Consider the following 18,165-nt stretch of genomic DNA (forward strand, 5'->3'; position numbering starts at 1 on the left):
GTCCGTTGTGTGATTTTTATTTTAGGGTTCAATAGCTTCTCTTTCAGTTTGTATTGGTGGCATTTATATTAAGGTTTTTTCTTGTTTTGGCATATTGTACAAAAAAGATTTGCTTTCAACTATGATAGTTTCAGGCACTAATTTTAAACATAACAGGCTTTGTTCAATCTTTGTTTATCTTTATTGATATTGAAATATGAACATGCTTTAATGATAATGATAACATTTGGCAAATGGCCATCACTGTGATAAACACACACAATAGATGATGATGTACTAGTCTAGAGATGTTTACCACCCAAAAACTGTATAATTCTGTTTCTTATTTGTGTCAATTTCAAACCGTATATCAGGGGATTGACCATAGGGGGAATAAGGAGAAATTCTATAGCCATAAAATTCTGGGCACTTTGCGGTGCATTTGAGCCAAACCGCATGTACAACAAATCAAAAAGCAAAGACGTAAATAAAGTAAGTAAACACAATAAATGTGGCAGACATGTTTGCATGAACTTTGTCCTGTTCTCTTTGGATGTTCGGCATTTTCTGATCAGATTTACATAAGACCACACAATAAAAATAAAATGGCCAGAATAGAAAGTATAATTAAAAGCTGGAATGGCAGTGTCTGCTATGGAGGAAAAACAAGCAAGTTTACCGATCAGCCAGTTAACACAGTAGATCTTCGGTATGTGTGAGCCACATAACCTCGATCTTGACGTTGTCACTGAACTCACGAACACCAAATAAAACGGTACAAGCCAAGCAAAGAACACAAACACAGAGACTCTCTGTTTAGTCATGACGGAGTGGTACACCAGAGGGTGGCATATAGCCACATATCTGTCATAGGCCATCAGCACTAGAAGAGAGAAATCAGCACAAACTGAGGAGTGCAGCACAAAACCCTGCAGAAGGCATCCAGCATAGGAGATGACATGAGTGGTGGACAGAAGATCAATTAAGAATTTGGGGTAAAAGCCTGCAGTCCCATAAAGCCCATTGATGCACAGATTACAGAGGAAGATATACATGGGCTCATGAAGCTTTTTGTCTACAATGATTGTCACAATTATGGTTAAATTCACCAGCCAAATCACACAGTAACACAATAAAGTCAGAATAAAGAGAATTACTCTGTAATTATTTGTCCCGCTTAAGCCCGACAGAGTCAACATGGTAATCACTGAAACATTATCCATCATATTTTAGCATTCAGAGTTGTTTTAGATGTCGATGCCATAGAGAGAAGAAAATGCATATTCATACCCCACTGAAAAGGACATAGCGCTGTGTCTGTCCATCAGCTTTAAGCTTTGATATCAGTTTATATACTTTCAAGGCAGTCAGAGGTAATGAACCGCATAACGTCATTGAGCTTTAGCTCACTGATTAGATTGTTTGATCCAATCAGTTAGTTGGCACTCATTCTATGCAAATACAACCTCACAGTAATAATGTTTAATATATATATATACATATACACACGTATTTACTGTATACCTATGTATAAATACATGGATATATACTATGTATATAGAAATATAAAGACAGTTACTACGCAGAAACGGTATAATTATGTTTATTTGGTTAAATGTGAAACTATATATGTGTGTATTGATGATGGAGGTATAAGGAGACATTATATTTCCATAAAATTATGGTCATTTTTATCAACCAAATTGCATGTAAACACGCAACAACACGCAAGCCAGAAAACATTGGAGAACTATCCTTGCTGGCTAACACATTTTAAATATATATGTACACTGATCAACAATGGAATAGACTGTTTCCCCACCCTTTAAGTCTGCGATCTTCATGTTTAGAAACTGTCAATGTGAGGCAGTTACCGGTCACATGTTGTTGAGGATATTATCTTATTAAGGCTCAGTCACTTTACATTTTTTCGTTCATTACAGTTTTTCTCAGTCGCTTTGGTGCTTTTCTCACATCGCTATTAACATTTGAACAGCAGTTAGTGCATTTCTCAAAACAATTAGTGCAAACTGCAAAACCTAGTGGATAATCTGCAAAAGCACATCACTTGCTCAAAATGGATAGTTCATTCCTCAAAAGCAAGTATTCATGTCAATGAAACTGCCAGTGTCATCAAAATGAGAAGTCTTGACACCATCGTGTAGCCCGGTGGAAATTTAGGAAGATTAAAAAGGGAAATATGTTCAAATAAATTAGTTAATTGCATAATAAATAGCAGTTAAGATTTACAAAAAGTTTAAATTCATGGTTAATAGATGTAATTTAAGGTTAAAAAATAAAGTTAAAATCATTCAGTAAAAAGAGTGAATACTGGGTAATGTTATTGGTGTATTGAACTATGCATTTAATATGTTAATTATTTGTTGTTTATAAATGTCTGTAACTATGTTTAACTATGCCTGAAAGTACAGGAAGCAATAGACACACACATTTTTGTGAATGTATTTTATTTTGAAAGGTGTGAGAGTGAGCCTATGACCTGTGGTAGAAAAAAAAATAACGAGCTAGCGAGAGAGAACATGGGGGAGACGACGCCTGGAAGTGTTAAAGGGATAGTTTGGAATTTTGGACATAAGACCTATTTTCCAACTCAGCCTGTGTGTTCGAGACGTCTAGAGACGTTTTCAAGAAATTTCATTCAGTTCTTCTAGTGAAGTCTAGTCGAGCCACAGTGGGTTCGGCAACGGCGTGTGTCTTCTTTTCTTCTGGGTGGATCGTCTCTTCCCCTCTCTTCCCGCTTCGGCCGTTCTTCAGCGCGGGAGTGTTAGGGTTCAACATCTGTGGATTACGGTACTCCTTCTTTTCTTTTGCCCTCGTGGCGAAGCCGCCATTTTGTTTTGAGGATGCAACGTGCCCGAGCTGCAGTCAGGCCTGCATCGGTTGAACGGTATTTGAACAATTGAGGTTTCATTTCATTTGCCTTCTATTTTATTTTCATAAGGCCCATTAAAGTGTCATGGTGACATGTATTATTTTTTGAGAATGTCTTTGAAAAGTGTATACCTGCTGAATATAATTTGTGAGTAAATAGTTCATTGTTTTATCTACACTAAACAGTAGTGGTCACTGAGTTAATATTTCAAGTTCATTAAGGTCACAAAGAATAATTTACGTTAAAAAGTGATTAAAAAGTATAGTACAAATAATAGTACTTATTATTTAAAAAGTATTTAAGTTAATCGGAGAGTAAAATTGATGGTTAAAAACTTGATTTAAAGGGGAAGTCAAGACAACATTTAAAAATCACTTTTCACCCATACTGTTAGTGTATATTTTGAAGTTGATTACAGAAACCCAATCTTGTTGTTTGAGAGTAAAGAAAGAGCTCAGGTTAGCCACCTCTCACTATAGTTTCATACACTAGAGAGGCGCTACAATCGGTTTCAACAAGATAGTCAAATGGCTTTGTCATGTTTTCATTATGACAGCTTATTCTCTCAGTGTTTTCCAATTCAAAAAAAGGTCAGAACTCGATGACACGACCTGAAAATGCTCAAGACAGCACTACTTGTACAGTCATTTGAAAACTACAGTAAAGTTACACATTGCTGTAGTTAGAGGAGTGAGTGAGTACAATACACTGAATACGTACGTTTCACATTTTTACTGCATATGGTCTTTGCAATTCTACAGCATTGTGCAAAAGAAAAATACACTACAGTCACTTATTTAGAACAAACAAGTAACACCCTTTTGGTAGAGCTTCAATCCACAGTGGTTCTTCCAACATTTGGTTTCACCCTCCAACCAGCCTCAGCCATTGTAAATGGTAAATGGCCTCATTTATATAGCGCTTTTATCTAAAGCGCTTTACAGGAATGACTGACATTCACCCATTCATACAAACATTCACACATCGACGGCGGAGTCAACCATGCGGGGCGACAGCCAGCTCGTCAGGAGCAATTAGGACGAGGTGTCTTGCTCAGGGACACCAGGCACTCAGCTAGGAGGAGCCGGGGATTGAACCAGCAATCTTATGGTTGCCAGCATCCACAACTGTAGCCCTAATTTCATTAGGAATCTGTCTCTGTATTTGGCCTCTTCTCCCTCTTCCTATGTTTTGTAGAAATGGTACACCCTATGTCCTGCTCGGTTCATATATGCTTGCCAAGTGAGTGGCAAGTGTATTTTCAACATCATGGTTTCCCACACTTGATAAGGGAAGGATTTGACCAGACTCAGGATTTCGATCGTTGTTTGGTTTATTGACCAGTGAACAATGAAGCAGGTGAAAAACCTTTGAACATACAAAAATAATTAATTTCATTAAATAAATTAGTATTTTCCGAAATAAAACAATGCAAGCACAGAGTACAGCATTTCAAATAGAACCAATGGAAATTAAGTTCAGTACTTCCCATCAAACAAAACAAGTACATTTAGATTAGGCAAAGGGTAAGTATATAAACATACATTATCAACTAAGGCAAATGGGCAAATACTGTGTAAATTAAGCACTAAACAAAATGATCCAGATGATAAAGCTTTCATGCTTAAAAAAATTAAGCATGAAAAATAATTAACAACATTAAATGTTACAACAGAACACACACTTGACTCCCAATGTGGCCATTTTAAAGAAATTAGAAACAAAGTAAAATAATTTCTCACTTTTTAATCCATCACTTACAGTATAGTATGTACATATGTGAGATTTGAAACCATTTGACCTTATAACAAAAGGTTTTCAAACAAATCTGAGCCTGATACAAAATCAATCAATCAATCAGTCATTACAACAACATTTGTTAAGGTTTGGAGGGTGTTATGAATTGTTATGAGAGAATTCTTAAACCTTTTCAGCAGTTGGATATTTTATGATGCAACTGCCGCATTTGTCCGTTGTGTGATTTTTATTTTAGGGTTCAATAGCTTCTCTTTCAGTTTGTATTGGTGGCATTTATATTAAGGTTTTTTCTTGTTTTGGCATATTGTACAAAAAAGATTTGCTTTCAACTATGATAGTTTCAGGCTCTAATTTTAAACATAACAGGCTTTGTTCAAGTATACATTAAATTGTCTTTTGTAATCAAATTATCTTTATTGATATTGAAATATGAACATGCTTTAATGATAATGATAACATTTTGCAAATGGGCATCACTGTGATAAACACACACAATAGATGATGATGTACTAGTCTAGAGATGTTTACCACCCAAAAACTGTATAATTCTGTTTCTTATTTGTGTCAATTTCAAACCGTATATCAGGGGATTGACCATAGGGGGAATAAGGAGAAATTCTATAGCCATAAAATTCTGGGCACTTTGTGGTGCATTTGAGCCAAACCGCATGTACAACAAATCAAAAAACAAAGACGTAAATAAAGTAAGTAAACACAATAAATGTGGCAGACATGTTTGCATGAACTTTGTCCTGTTCTCTTTGGATGTTCGGCATTTTCTGATCAGATTTACATAAGACCACACAATAAAAATAAAATGGCCAGAATAGAAAGTATAATTAAAAGCTGGAATGGCAGTGTCTGCTATGGAGGAAAAACAAGCAAGTTTACCGATCAGCCAGTTAACACAGTAGATCTTCGGTATGTGTGAGCCACATAACCTCGATCTTGACGTTGTCACTGAACTCACGAACACCAAATAAAACGGTATAAGCCAAGCAAAGAACACAAACACACAGACTCTCTGTTTAGTCATGACGGAGTGGTACACCAGAGGGTGGCAGATAGCCACATATCTGTCATAGGCCATCAGCACTAGAAGAGAGAAATCAGCACAAACTGAGGAGTGCAGCACAAAACCCTGCAGAAGGCATCCAGCATAGGAGATGACATGAGTGGTGGACAGAAGATCAATTAAGAATTTGGGGTAAAAGCCTGCAGTCCCATAAAGTCCATTGATGCACAGATTACAGAGGAAGATATACATGGGCGAATGAAGCTTTTTGTCCACAATGATTGTCACAATTATGGTTAAATTCACCAGCCAAATCACACAGTAACACAATAAAGTCAGAATAAAGAGAATTACTCTGTAATTATTTGTCCCGCTTAAGCCCGACAGAGTCAACATGGTAATCACTGAAACATTATCCATCATATTTTAGCATTCAGAGTTGTTTTAGATGTCGATGCCATAGAGAGAAGAAAATGCATATTCATACCCCACTGAAAAGGACATAGCGCTGTGTCTGTCCAGCAGCTTTAAGCTTTGATATCAGTTTATATACTTTCAAGGCAGTCAGAGGTAATGAACCGCATGACCTCATTGAGCTTTAGCTCACTGATTGGATTGTTTGATCCAATCATTTAGTTGGCACTCATTCTATGCAAATACAACCTCACAGTAATAATGTTTAATATATATATACATATACACACATATTTACTGTATACCTATGTATAAATACATGGATATATACTATGTATATAGAAATATAAAGACAGTTACTACGCAGAAACGGTATAATTATGTTTATTTGGTTAAATGTGAATGTGTGTATTGATGATGGAGGTATAAGGAGAAATTATATTTCCATAAAATTCTGGTAATTTTTATCAACCAAATTTCATGTAAACACGCAACAACACGCAAGCCAGAAAACATTGCAGAACTATCCTTGCTGGCTAACAAATTTCAAATGTATATGTACACTGATCAACAATGGAATAGACTGTTTCCCCACCCTTTAAGTCTACGATCTTCATGTTTAGAAACTGATGATGCAAGGCAGTTACCCGTCACGTTGTTGAGGATATTATCTTATTAAGGCTCAGTCACTTTACATTTTTTCGTTAATCTTAATCAAAAAGCAGCCAACCGCGACTAAAAATCAGTAGGGAGGTCCTGTACAGACACCAGGTTCACACACTGTTCTGCTACGAGAGCAACAACACTATTCTACAAGGTAAATAAATCACTGCTTTAGATGTTTAAGTAGTCATTTCCAATACTCCATAACTCATGCAAAACAGCACAGCTATGTGAAACAAGGCATACTATTTATGATATGATAAAGAATTATAGAACGCCACATATGGTTGAAAATATATCAAATGTGACAAACACTGAGAAAGTAAAGATAAAAACCACTCAATTAAACTCTAAACTGCTTTCTTTCATTCTGTTAGTGCTGTCTCTTGGCACCTTTGTACTGTACATCTCACATTGTCTAAATATTAACAATATTGTTAGAAATATTTAACAAGACAAGTTTCCTTTCTGCAGACTCATGCCACAAGTCTAATAAACTAACTTTTATATCCAATAAAACTTTTAAGTCTGTTTCTTACTTGTGTCAATTTCAAACCATAAATCAAGGGATTGACAATTGGAGGAACAATGAGAAATTCTATTGCAATAAAGTTTTGGGTGTCTTGTGATAAATCTTTTGAGCCAAATCGCATGTACAACAAATCGAAAAGCAAAGATCCAACAACAACCAATAAACTGAATACATGTGGTACACATGTCTGCATAAATTTACTCCTGTTCTCTTTGGATTTTAGGCATGTTCTAAACATAAATAGGTAAGACCAGCAAACAAAGATACAATGGCAAAAATAAAAAGTATAATTAAAAGCTGGAATAACAATTCTTGCTATGGAGGCAGAACAAGCTAGATTAGAAAGCAACCAGTTTACACAGTAGATCTTCGGTATGTGTGAGCCACATAACCTCGATGTTGCTGTTGTCATTGTGCTCATTAACATTAGAATAAAGGGAATAAGCCAAGCAAAGAACACAAACACGCAGACTCTCTGTGTAGTCATGACAGAGTGGTACACCAGAGGGCGACATATAGCCACATATCTGTCGTAGGCCATCAGCACTAGAAGAGAGAAATCAGTACAAAATGAGGAGTGCAGCACAAAACCCTGCAGAAGGCATCCAGCAAAGGAGATGACATGAGTGGTGGACAGAAGATCAATTAAAAATTTGGGGTAAAAGCCTGCAGTCCCATAAAGTCCATTGATGCACAGATTACAAAGGAAGATATACATGGGCTCATGAAGCTTTTTGTCCACAATGATCGTCACAATTATGGTCAAATTCACCAGCCAAATCACACAGTAACACAATAAAGTCAGAATAAAGAGAATTACTCTGTAGTTTGTTGTCCCACTTAAGCCCGACAGAGTCAACATAGTAATCACTGAAACATTATCCATCATGACATTTTTTCCAGTTGTCATCTTAACACTGCACAGAAAAGATAATGCAATCGCTCGTGGGAGGGAAAAATGTGCAACCTGTTCTGTCACCACCCATCCCCGTACATGATCTACTAGCAGCTGTTTATGTCCTCTCGTGACAGTGACCTTCAATGACGTCGTTAACATGGGACTTTAATCTTCCAATCAGTGATTCAGAGTTGGGTCCGTAAATCAGAAAAAAACAATACACACCTGCCTTTTTTTAAAACCTACAAAATCCAGAATCCATTTTTATTTTATTATTATTATTATTATTATTATTATTATTATTATTATTATTATTATTATTATTATTATTATTATTATTATTATTATTATTATTCGTTTTTTTTTTTTTTTTTGGGGGGGGGGGGGGGGTTGTCTGGATTCTGGATTTAATTTAAGAAATAAAGATAGAGATAAAGATTTCATAGCATCATTAGATGAAATCATCCCGATGTCTCTTGTGTGTGTGTCTTCAGATTCTGGTAACTTTGACAACTTTGAAGTGGAGGTGTCATCTCAAACTCCATTGTTAAAACTACAGCAAAACATTGGTTTGGCTTTTCAACATTAAAACAAATTAAGGTAATAAAAAAGATGCTAAATGCAATAAAAACACTTCTTGTGATAATGTTTTTCAGTATCGTTTCCGCAAATCTGTAACTCATCTCCTGTGATACTGGTATCCTGGCCCGTCCTCACTCTAAACCCATCAAATACTAATGCTTTGTGATGCTCTGCTGCATCTGTTACCGACACACAAGGCTTCCTTTTGCATCTGTATGAGATGCAATAGTAACTACAACATTTTTGGGGATGTAAAATGCCCTAGAGCTTACCTGGGTCTATTCAAAATGTTATAAATGTCCCATTTCTTATATAAAAATAATTCACCTAAATCTAACTTTTCCTTCCATGTTATTCCAGTAAATGCATGTGTGCTTAGATCTACTGAGAAGACATACTGAGGTTGGCCCGTCAGAACAGATGACCTACTGTACATGCTGATGCAAAGTGTTCCCCTTTTCATTTAAGGTCCTCACAGCAGCTTCAACTAGACCAATGACACTCTTTATAGCAATTTAAAATAACCAAAAATATTCAGCTCGGATTTTTGTGAGTTTAAACTTACAATCACAGTTAGTTGAATGACTTTTACTGTAGACGTCTATCTTTGATTTCTTTAGAATTAATGAAACTATTCTTTTCTGATGAATATTGTGAAAGCGGGCCGACTTGCTCCGATTGAGAGTGGGCACATTTATTTTACCCTTTGACGGCATTTTCAGAACTTCAACAGACATTTAACATTTCTGTAAAAAGGCATTTCAGTGGGACTCAGTCATAGTTTTCTTTGAATCCTTATTTCTAAAATAAACTGTACCATTTATAATTAATTACAAATGAATGCTTTATGATGAGACTGTATTCTTATATTGTTGACAAAATTTCTCCGTCCTACTCTACCCGAGGTCCTGAATGAGGCCACTTAAAATAAAATGCCATGCCGTTATGTGCATGCAAAGTAAGCCCTGAATTTTAAGGCCAAAGAATGTAATCTGCCATCAAAACAGCAGTAATAGTACCAGGTAATGCAGATGATTGTTATTCTATTTATCTAAGAGCTTTATTGATTTAATATTTATTAAAGCATAACCAATATCTTTCCATCATACTTTTTTTAACCCAAAAATATTTACATGGCATTTTTATGTGACTAAAACGTGAAATTGTATGTTCAGTTTATCATATATTCCTTTAATCCAGTCCACGGTGAAGGAACATATAGTAAATCATGTCCAACACATACTGCAGTCTGTATTTTGAGAATTCATACCATCTTGAGAACAAGTTCATTTGAAGACATTGTTTTAAATATATATGTATTATAACATCTTTAAAATGTGTCTTCTAATTTCCGGTAATTTAAGGCCATACAAAAGAGGATTTAGAACTGGAGGAATAACAACAAACTCCAGTGACAGAATAACAGCCATAAATGGATTTATCTCTTCTATATTGTACCGGCTCAAGGCAATATCGCAAAATCCTATAATAGAAAAAATCACAAATGAGATAACATGTGGCACACAGCTATGTAATACTTTTCCTTTGAATTCTGCCGAACTTTTCCAGCAAACTATCACGATTCGCAAATAGGTGTACAGGATATAAAAAAGGGGAAGGAAAGCTGTAGTTATGGTCACAATCATACCTACAGCGTTATTGAGAACAGTAGTCACACATGATAATTTAACAACGCTCCAGTTGGCACAAAACACTTTTTGTATCTCATTACCACATAAAGGAAGCCTGGAAGACAAATAAATGCATGTTGTAAGAGTAAAGGCTGGAAGAATCCAAGCCAATGCCACCAAAGTAAAAACTGTTTTAGAGTTCATCTTTCTGTGATAGTGTAAAGGATGACATACGGCAACATATCTGTCATATGCCATAATGCCAAGAATGGTCAGTTCATTGGATGCATACGTGTAAATAACATAGATCTGAGTGAAACAAGCAGGACGTGAGATCATATGAGCGTCAGACAAAAGGTCCATGAGGAACCTGGGGAAGAAACCAGTAGAACCATACAGAGCGTTGACGGATAAACATGTGATTAACATGTACATGGGCTCATGCAGGGTTCTCACTCGCCATATCGCCAGTATTATGACAAGATTAGCACATACAATAAAGCTGTAGAGCAGCAGACAAAAAACAAAGGCAGGATAGCGGTATTGTCCGATGCTCACAAACATGGTGAGGTTAAAGTACAAGTAAACAGTACTGTTTTCCATTCCACTTACAATAAATCAGCCACAAATATGTATTGGAGTATTTTTGTCTTTGCTGTTGGACAAACTGTCATTCCTGTCTTGAGACATCAGTGATCTGATTTAACAGACTTAGCAGCATCCACTGAAAGAAAATTTAAGCAGTTGCGTGATTAACTGCATTGTAATATAATATCATATAGGCTAATATTGGTCATACTTACACTTAGTCGTCTTCAATACTCTTCAGGTGTGTTCTACATTTTGCTCTTGGTCAAATCTATAGACACAGGTTTGTGTGGATGATGGGTGGAGTTCAGAGTCTTTTATGTTGTCTGACTGCACACGTCACCACAGTTCTTCTACTCCAGACAATTGTTTTTGGAGCCTGGGCATGACGGGTAACGAAGAGCTCATTGGCTCTAAGTTTTGACAACACATACTGTATGTTCTACACACCACGTTTAGTCCAAAATAACAATTTTCTGTGTAATTTGGATATGTAATGCTACATTGTAGGCTATTAGTCTCATTGTGCAATAAAAGTTTAATCTGTTAACAAACATATATTTTGTGGATGATAATAATAATAAAGACAATAATAAAGGTTATTTAGATAGACTTTATCAAAACCAGCAAGAGACAGGCTTAACATTACCATCTCCTTTCTGTCTTGAAGCCAGTGGATGTGGTAGGGCTCGCTAGCTGTTGGGCTGTGAGATCGCTCCTAAATATTCCGCAGTCAACTGTCAGTGGGATTATAACAAAGTGGCAGCGATTGGGAACGACAGCAACTCAGCCAAGAAGTGGTAGGCCACATAGAATGACGGAGCGGGGTCGCCAACTTTTTGCAGAGTCAATCGCTACAGACCTCCAGCGTTAACATGGGACTTTAATCTTCCAATCAGTGATTCAGAGTTGGGTCCGTAAATCAGAAAAAAAGAATACAAACCTGCCTTTTTTTAAAACCTACAAAATCCAGAATCCATTTTTATTTTATTATTATTATTATTATTATTATTATTATTATTATTATTATTATTATTATTATTATTATTATTATTATTATTTGTTTATTTTTTTGGGGGGGGGTTGTCTGGATTCTGGATTTAATTTAAGAAATAAAGATATTTTTTCATAGCATCATTAGATGAAATCATCCCGATGTGTCTTGTGTGTGTGTCTTCAGATTCTGGTAACTTTGACAACTTTGAAGTGGAGGTGTCATCTCAAACTCCATTGTTAAAACTACAGCAAAACATTGGTTTGGCTTTTCAACATTAAAACAAATTAAGGTAATATAAAAGATGCTAAATGCAATAAAAACACTTCTTGTGATAATGTTTTTCAGTATCGTTTCCGCAAATCTGTAACTCATCTCCTGTGATACTGGTATCCTGGCCCGTCCTCACTCTAAACCCATCAAATACTAATGCTTTGTGATGCTCTGCTGCATCTGTTACCGACACGCAAGGCTTCCTTTTGCATCTGTATGAGATGCAATAGTAACTACAACATTTTTGGGGATGTAAAATGCCCTAGAGCTTACCTGGGTCTATTCAAAATGTTATAAATGTCCCATTTCTTATATAAAAATAATTCACCTAAATCTAACTTTTCCTTCCATGTTATTCCAGTAAATGCATGTGTGCTTAGATCTACTGAGAAGACATACTGAGGTTGGTCCGTCAGAACAGATGACCTACTGTACATGCTGATGCAAAGTGTTCCCCTTTTCATTTAAGGTCCTCACAGCAGCTTCAACTAGACCAATGACACTCTTTATAGCAATTTAAAATAACCAAAAATATTCAGCTCGGATTTTTGTGAGTTTAAACTTACAATCGCAGTTAGTTGAATGACTTTTACTGTAGACGTCTATCTTTGATTTCTTTAGAATTAATGAAACTATTCTTTTCTGATGAATATTGTGAAAGCGGGCCGACTTGCTCCGATTGAGAGTGGGCACATTTATTTTACCCTTTGACGGCATTTTCAGAACTTCAACAGACATTTAACATTTCTGTAAAAAGGCATTTCAGTGGGACTCAGTCATAGTTTTCTTTGAATCCTTATTTCTAAAATAAACTGTACCATTTATAATGAATTACAAATGAATGCTTTATGATGAGACTGTATTCTTATATTGTTGACAAAATTTCTCCGTCCTACTCTACCCGAGGTCCTGAATGAGGCCACTTAAAATAAAATGCCATGCCGTTATGTGCATGCAAAGTAAGCCCTGAATTTTAAGGCCAAAGAATGTAATCTGCCATCAAAACAGCAGTAATAGTACCAGGTAATGCAGATGATTGTTATTTCATTTATCTAAGAGCTTTATTGATTGAATATTTATTAAAGCATAACCAATATCTTTCCATCATACTTTTTTTAACCCAAAAATATTTACATGGCATTTTTATGTGACTAAAGCGTGAAATTGTATGTTCAGTTTATCATATATTCCCTTAATCCAGTCCACGGTGAAGGAACATATATTAAATCATGTCCAACACATACTGCAGTCTGTATTTTGAGAATTCATACCATCTTGAGAACAAGTTCATTTGAAGACATTGTTTTAAATATATATGTATTATAACATCTTTAAAATGTGTCTTCTAATTTCCGGAAATTTAAGGCCATACAAAAGAGGATTTAGAACTGGAGGAATAACAACAAACTCCAGTGACAGAATAACAGCCACAAATGGATTCATCTCTTCTATATTGTACCGGCTCAAGGCAATATCGCAAAATGCTATAATAGAAAAAATCACAAATGAGATAACATGTGGCACACAGCTATGTAGTACTTTTCCTTTGAATTCTGCTGAACTTTTCCAGCAAACTATCACGATTCGCAAATAGGTGTACAGGATATAAAAAAGGGGAAGAAAAACTGTAGTTATGGTCACAATCATACCTACAGCGTTATTGAGAACAGTAGTCACACATGATAATTTAACAATGCTCCAGTTGGCACAAAACACTTTTTGTATCTCATTACCACATAAAGGAAGCCTGGAAGACAAATAAATGCATGTTGTAAGAGTAAAGGCTGGAAGAATCCAAGCCAATGCCACCAAAGTAAAAACTGTTTTAGAGTTCATCTTTCTGTGATAGTGTAAAGGATGACATACGGCAACATATCTGTCATATGCCATTATGCCGAGAATGGTCAGTTCATTGGATGCATACGTGTAAATAACATAGATCTGAGTGAAACAAGCAGGACGTGAGATCATATGAGCGTCAGACAAAAGGTCCATGAGGAACCTGGGGAAGAAACCAGTAGAACCATACAGAGCGTTAACGGATAAACATGTGATTAACATGTACATGGGCTCATGCAGGGTTCTCACTCTCCATATCGCCAGTATTATGACAAGATTAGCACATACAATAAAGCTGTAGAGTAACAGGCAAAAAACAAAGGCAGGATAGCGGTATTGTCCGATGCTCACAAACATGGTGAGGTTAAAGTACAAGTAAACAGTACTGTTTTCCATTCCACTTACAATAAACCAGCCACAAATACGTATTGGAGTATTTTTGTCTTTGCTGTTGGACAAACTGTCATTCCTGTCTTGAGACATCAGTGATCTGATTTAACAGACTTAGCAGCATCCACTGAAAGAAAATTGAAGCAGTTGCGTGATAAAATGTATTGTAATATAATATCATATAGGCTAATATTGGTCATACTTACACTTAGTCGTCTTCAATACTCTTCAGGTGTGTTCTACATTTTGCTCTTGGTCAAATCTATAGACACAGGTTTGTGTGGATGATGGGCGGAGTTCAGAGTCTTTTATGTTGTCTGACTGCACACGTCATCACAGTTCTTCTACTCCAGAGAATTGTTTTTGGAGCCTGGGCATGACGGGTAACGAAGAGCTCATTGGCTCTTAGTTTTGACAACACATACTGTATGTTCTACACACCACGTTTAGTCCAAAATAACAAATTTCTGTGTAATTTGGATATGTAATGCTACATTGTAGGGTATTAGTCTCATTGTGCAATAAAAGTTTAATCTGTTAACAAACATATATTTTGCGGATGATAATAATAATAAAGACAATAATACAGGTTATTTAGATAGACTTGATCAAAACCAGCAAGAGACAGGCTTAACATTACCATCTCCTTTCTGTCTTGAAGCCAGTGGATGTGGTAGGGCTCGCTAGCTGTTGGGCTGTGAGATCGCTCCTAAATATTCCGCAGTCAACTGTCAGTGGGATTATAACAAAGTGGCAGCGATTGGGAACGACAGCAACTCAGCCAAGAAGTGGTAGGCCACATAGAATGACGGAGCGGGGTCGCCAACTTTTTGCAGAGTCAATCGCTACAGACCTCCAGCGTTAACATGGGACTTCAATCTTCCAATCAGTGATTCAGAGTTGGGTCCGTAAATCAGAAAAAAAGAATACACACCTGCCTTTTTTTAAAACCTACAAAATCCAGAATCCATTTTTATTTTATTATTATTATTATTATTATTTGTTTATTTTTTTGGGGGGGGTTGTCTGGATTCTGGATTTAATTTAAGAAATAAAGATATTTTTTCATAGCATCATTAGATGAAATCATCCCGATGTGTCTTGTGTGTGTGTCTTCAGATTCTGGTAACTTTGACAACTTTGAAGTGGAGGTGTCATCTCAAACTCCATTGTTAAAACTACAGCAAAACATTGGTTTGGCTTTTCAACATTAAAACAAATTAAGGTAATATAAAAGATGCTAAATGCAATAAAAACACTTCTTGTGATAATGTTTTTCAGTATCGTTTCCGCAAATCTGTAACTCATCTCCTGTGATACTGGTATCCTGGCCCGTCCTCACTCTAAACCCATCAAATACTAATGCTTTGTGATGCTCTGCTGCATCTGTTACCGACACGCAAGGCTTCCTTTTGCATCTGTATGAGATGCAATAGTAACTACAACATTTTTGGGGATGTAAAATGCCCTAGAGCTTACCTGGGTCTATTCAAAATGTTATAAATGTCCCATTTCTTATATAAAAATAATTCACCTAAATCTAACTTTTCCTTCCATGTTATTCCAGTAAATGCATGTGTGCTTAGATCTACTGAGAAGACATACTGAGGTTGGCCCGTCAGAACAGATGACCTACTGTACATGCTGATGCAAAGTGTTCCCCTTTTCATTTAAGGTCCTCACAGCAGCTTCAACTAGACCAATGACACTCTTTATAGCAATTTAAAATAACCAAAAATATTCAGCTCGGATTTTTGTGAGTTTAAACTTACAATCACAGTTAGTTGAATGACTTTTACTGTAGACGTCTATCTTTGATTTCTTTAGAATTAATGAAACTATTCTTTTCTGATGAATATTGTGAAAGCGGGCCGACTTGCTCCGATTGAGAGTGGGCACATTTATTTTACCCTTTGACGGCATTTTCAGAACTTCAACAGACATTTAACATTTCTGTAAAAAGGCATTTCAGTGGGACTCAGTCATAGTTTTCTTTGAATCCTTATTTCTAAAATAAACTGTACCATTTATAATGAATTACAAATGAATGCTTTATGATGAGACTGTATTCTTATATTGTTGACAAAATTTCTCCGTCCTACTCTACCCGAGGTCCTGAATGAGGCCACTTAAAATAAAATGCCATGCCGTTATGTGCATGCAAAGTAAGCCCTGAATTTTAAGGCCAAAGAATGTAATCTGCCATCAAAACAGCAGTAATAGTACCAGGTAATGCAGATGATTGTTATTTCATTTATCTAAGAGCTTTATTGATTGAATATTTATTAAAGCATAACCAATATCTTTCCATCATACTTTTTTTAACCCAAAAATATTTACATGGCATTTTTATGTGACTAAAGCGTGAAATTGTATGTTCAGTTTATCATATATTCCCTTAATCCAGTCCACGGTGAAGGAACATATATTAAATCATGTCCAACACATACTGCAGTCTGTATTTTGAGAATTCATACCATCTTGAGAACAAGTTCATTTGAAGACATTGTTTTAAATATATATGTATTATAACATCTTTAAAATGTGTCTTCTAATTTCCGGAAATTTAAGGCCATACAAAAGAGGATTTAGAACTGGAGGAATAACAACAAACTCCAGTGACAGAATAACAGCCACAAATGGATTCATCTCTTCTATATTGTACCGGCTCAAGGCAATATCGCAAAATGCTATAATAGAAAAAATCACAAATGAGATAACATGTGGCACACAGCTATGTAGTACTTTTCCTTTGAATTCTGCTGAACTTTTCCAGCAAACTATCACGATTCGCAAATAGGTGTACAGGATATAAAAAAGGGGAAGAAAAACTGTAGTTATGGTCACAATCATACCTACAGCGTTATTGAGAACAGTAGTCACACATGATAATTTAACAACGCTCCAGTTGGCACAAAACACTTTTTGTATCTCATTACCACATAAAGGAAGCCTGGAAGACAAATAAATGCATGTTGTAAGAGTAAAGGCTGGAAGAATCCAAGCCAATGCCACCAAAGTAAAAACTGTTTTAGAGTTCATCTTTCTGTGATAGTGTAAAGGATGACATACGGCAACATATCTGTCATATGCCATTATGCCGAGAATGGTCAGTTCATTGGATGCATACGTGTAAATAACATAGATCTGAGTGAAACAAGCAGGACGTGAGATCATATGAGCGTCAGACAAAAGGTCCATGAGGAACCTGGGGAAGAAACCAGTAGAACCATACAGAGCGTTGACGGATAAACATGTGATTAACATGTACATGGGCTCATGCAGGGTTCTCACTCGCCATATCGCCAGTATTATGACAAGATTAGCACATACAATAAAGCTGTAGAGTAACAGGCAAAAAACAAAGGCAGGATAGCGGTATTGTCCGATGCTCACAAACATGGTGAGGTTAAAGTACAAGTAAACAGTACTGTTTTCCATTCCACTTACAATAAACCAGCCACAAATACGTATTGGAGTATTTTTGTCTTTGCTGTTGGACAAACTGTCATTCCTGTCTTGAGACATCAGTGATCTGATTTAACAGACTTAGCAGCATCCACTGAAAGAAAATTGAAGCAGTTGCGTGATAAAATGTATTGTAATATAATATCATATAGGCTAATATTGGTCATACTTACACTTAGTCGTCTTCAATACTCTTCAGGTGTGTTCTACATTTTGCTCTTGGTCAAATCTATAGACACAGGTTTGTG

The 18,165-nt window shown here is 36.1% G+C and overlaps 6 protein-coding genes across 6 annotated transcripts; all 6 read right to left on the reverse strand.

Annotated features, from left to right (window-relative positions):
* Positions 1 to 281: 281 nt before the first annotated feature.
* Positions 282 to 1,205, reverse strand: LOC311022434 (olfactory receptor 52E8-like; the record flags this gene model as incomplete). The annotated part of the gene is made up of 1 exon (XM_084023685.1): positions 282 to 1,205. The coding sequence occupies one exon, from the start codon at positions 1,203 to 1,205 to the stop codon at positions 282 to 284; it is 924 nt and encodes a 307-aa protein (XP_083879811.1).
* Positions 1,206 to 5,144: 3,939 nt separating this feature from the next.
* On the reverse strand, positions 5,145 to 6,068 carry LOC311022435 (olfactory receptor 4B13-like; the record flags this gene model as incomplete). Its single annotated transcript, XM_084023686.1, has 1 exon — positions 5,145 to 6,068. One exon carries the CDS (start codon positions 6,066 to 6,068, stop codon positions 5,145 to 5,147), a length of 924 nt encoding a protein of 307 aa, XP_083879812.1.
* A 1,151-nt stretch (positions 6,069 to 7,219) lies between these two features.
* Positions 7,220 to 8,143, reverse strand: LOC311022437 (olfactory receptor 2K2-like; the record flags this gene model as incomplete). The annotated part of the gene is made up of 1 exon (XM_084023688.1): positions 7,220 to 8,143. The coding sequence occupies one exon, from the start codon at positions 8,141 to 8,143 to the stop codon at positions 7,220 to 7,222; it is 924 nt and encodes a 307-aa protein (XP_083879814.1).
* A 1,910-nt stretch (positions 8,144 to 10,053) lies between these two features.
* Positions 10,054 to 10,991, reverse strand: LOC311022154 (olfactory receptor 4B13-like; the record flags this gene model as incomplete). Its single annotated transcript, XM_084023239.1, has 1 exon — positions 10,054 to 10,991. The coding sequence occupies exon 1, from the start codon at positions 10,966 to 10,968 to the stop codon at positions 10,054 to 10,056; it is 915 nt and encodes a 304-aa protein (XP_083879365.1). The 5' UTR covers positions 10,969 to 10,991.
* Positions 10,992 to 13,540: 2,549 nt separating this feature from the next.
* LOC311022155 (olfactory receptor 4B13-like) lies at positions 13,541 to 14,455 on the reverse strand (the record flags this gene model as incomplete). The annotated part of the gene is made up of 1 exon (XM_084023240.1): positions 13,541 to 14,455. One exon carries the CDS (start codon positions 14,453 to 14,455, stop codon positions 13,541 to 13,543), a length of 915 nt encoding a protein of 304 aa, XP_083879366.1.
* A 2,520-nt stretch (positions 14,456 to 16,975) lies between these two features.
* LOC311022152 (olfactory receptor 4B13-like) lies at positions 16,976 to 17,890 on the reverse strand (the record flags this gene model as incomplete). The annotated part of the gene is made up of 1 exon (XM_084023237.1): positions 16,976 to 17,890. The coding sequence occupies one exon, from the start codon at positions 17,888 to 17,890 to the stop codon at positions 16,976 to 16,978; it is 915 nt and encodes a 304-aa protein (XP_083879363.1).
* Between the last annotated feature and the right edge of the window lie 275 nt (positions 17,891 to 18,165).

The sequence above is a fragment of the Eutrigla gurnardus genome (assembly GCF_963514095.1).
Source record: "Eutrigla gurnardus genome assembly, chromosome: 12".
NCBI classification, from domain to species: domain Eukaryota; kingdom Metazoa; phylum Chordata; class Actinopteri; order Perciformes; family Triglidae; genus Eutrigla; species Eutrigla gurnardus.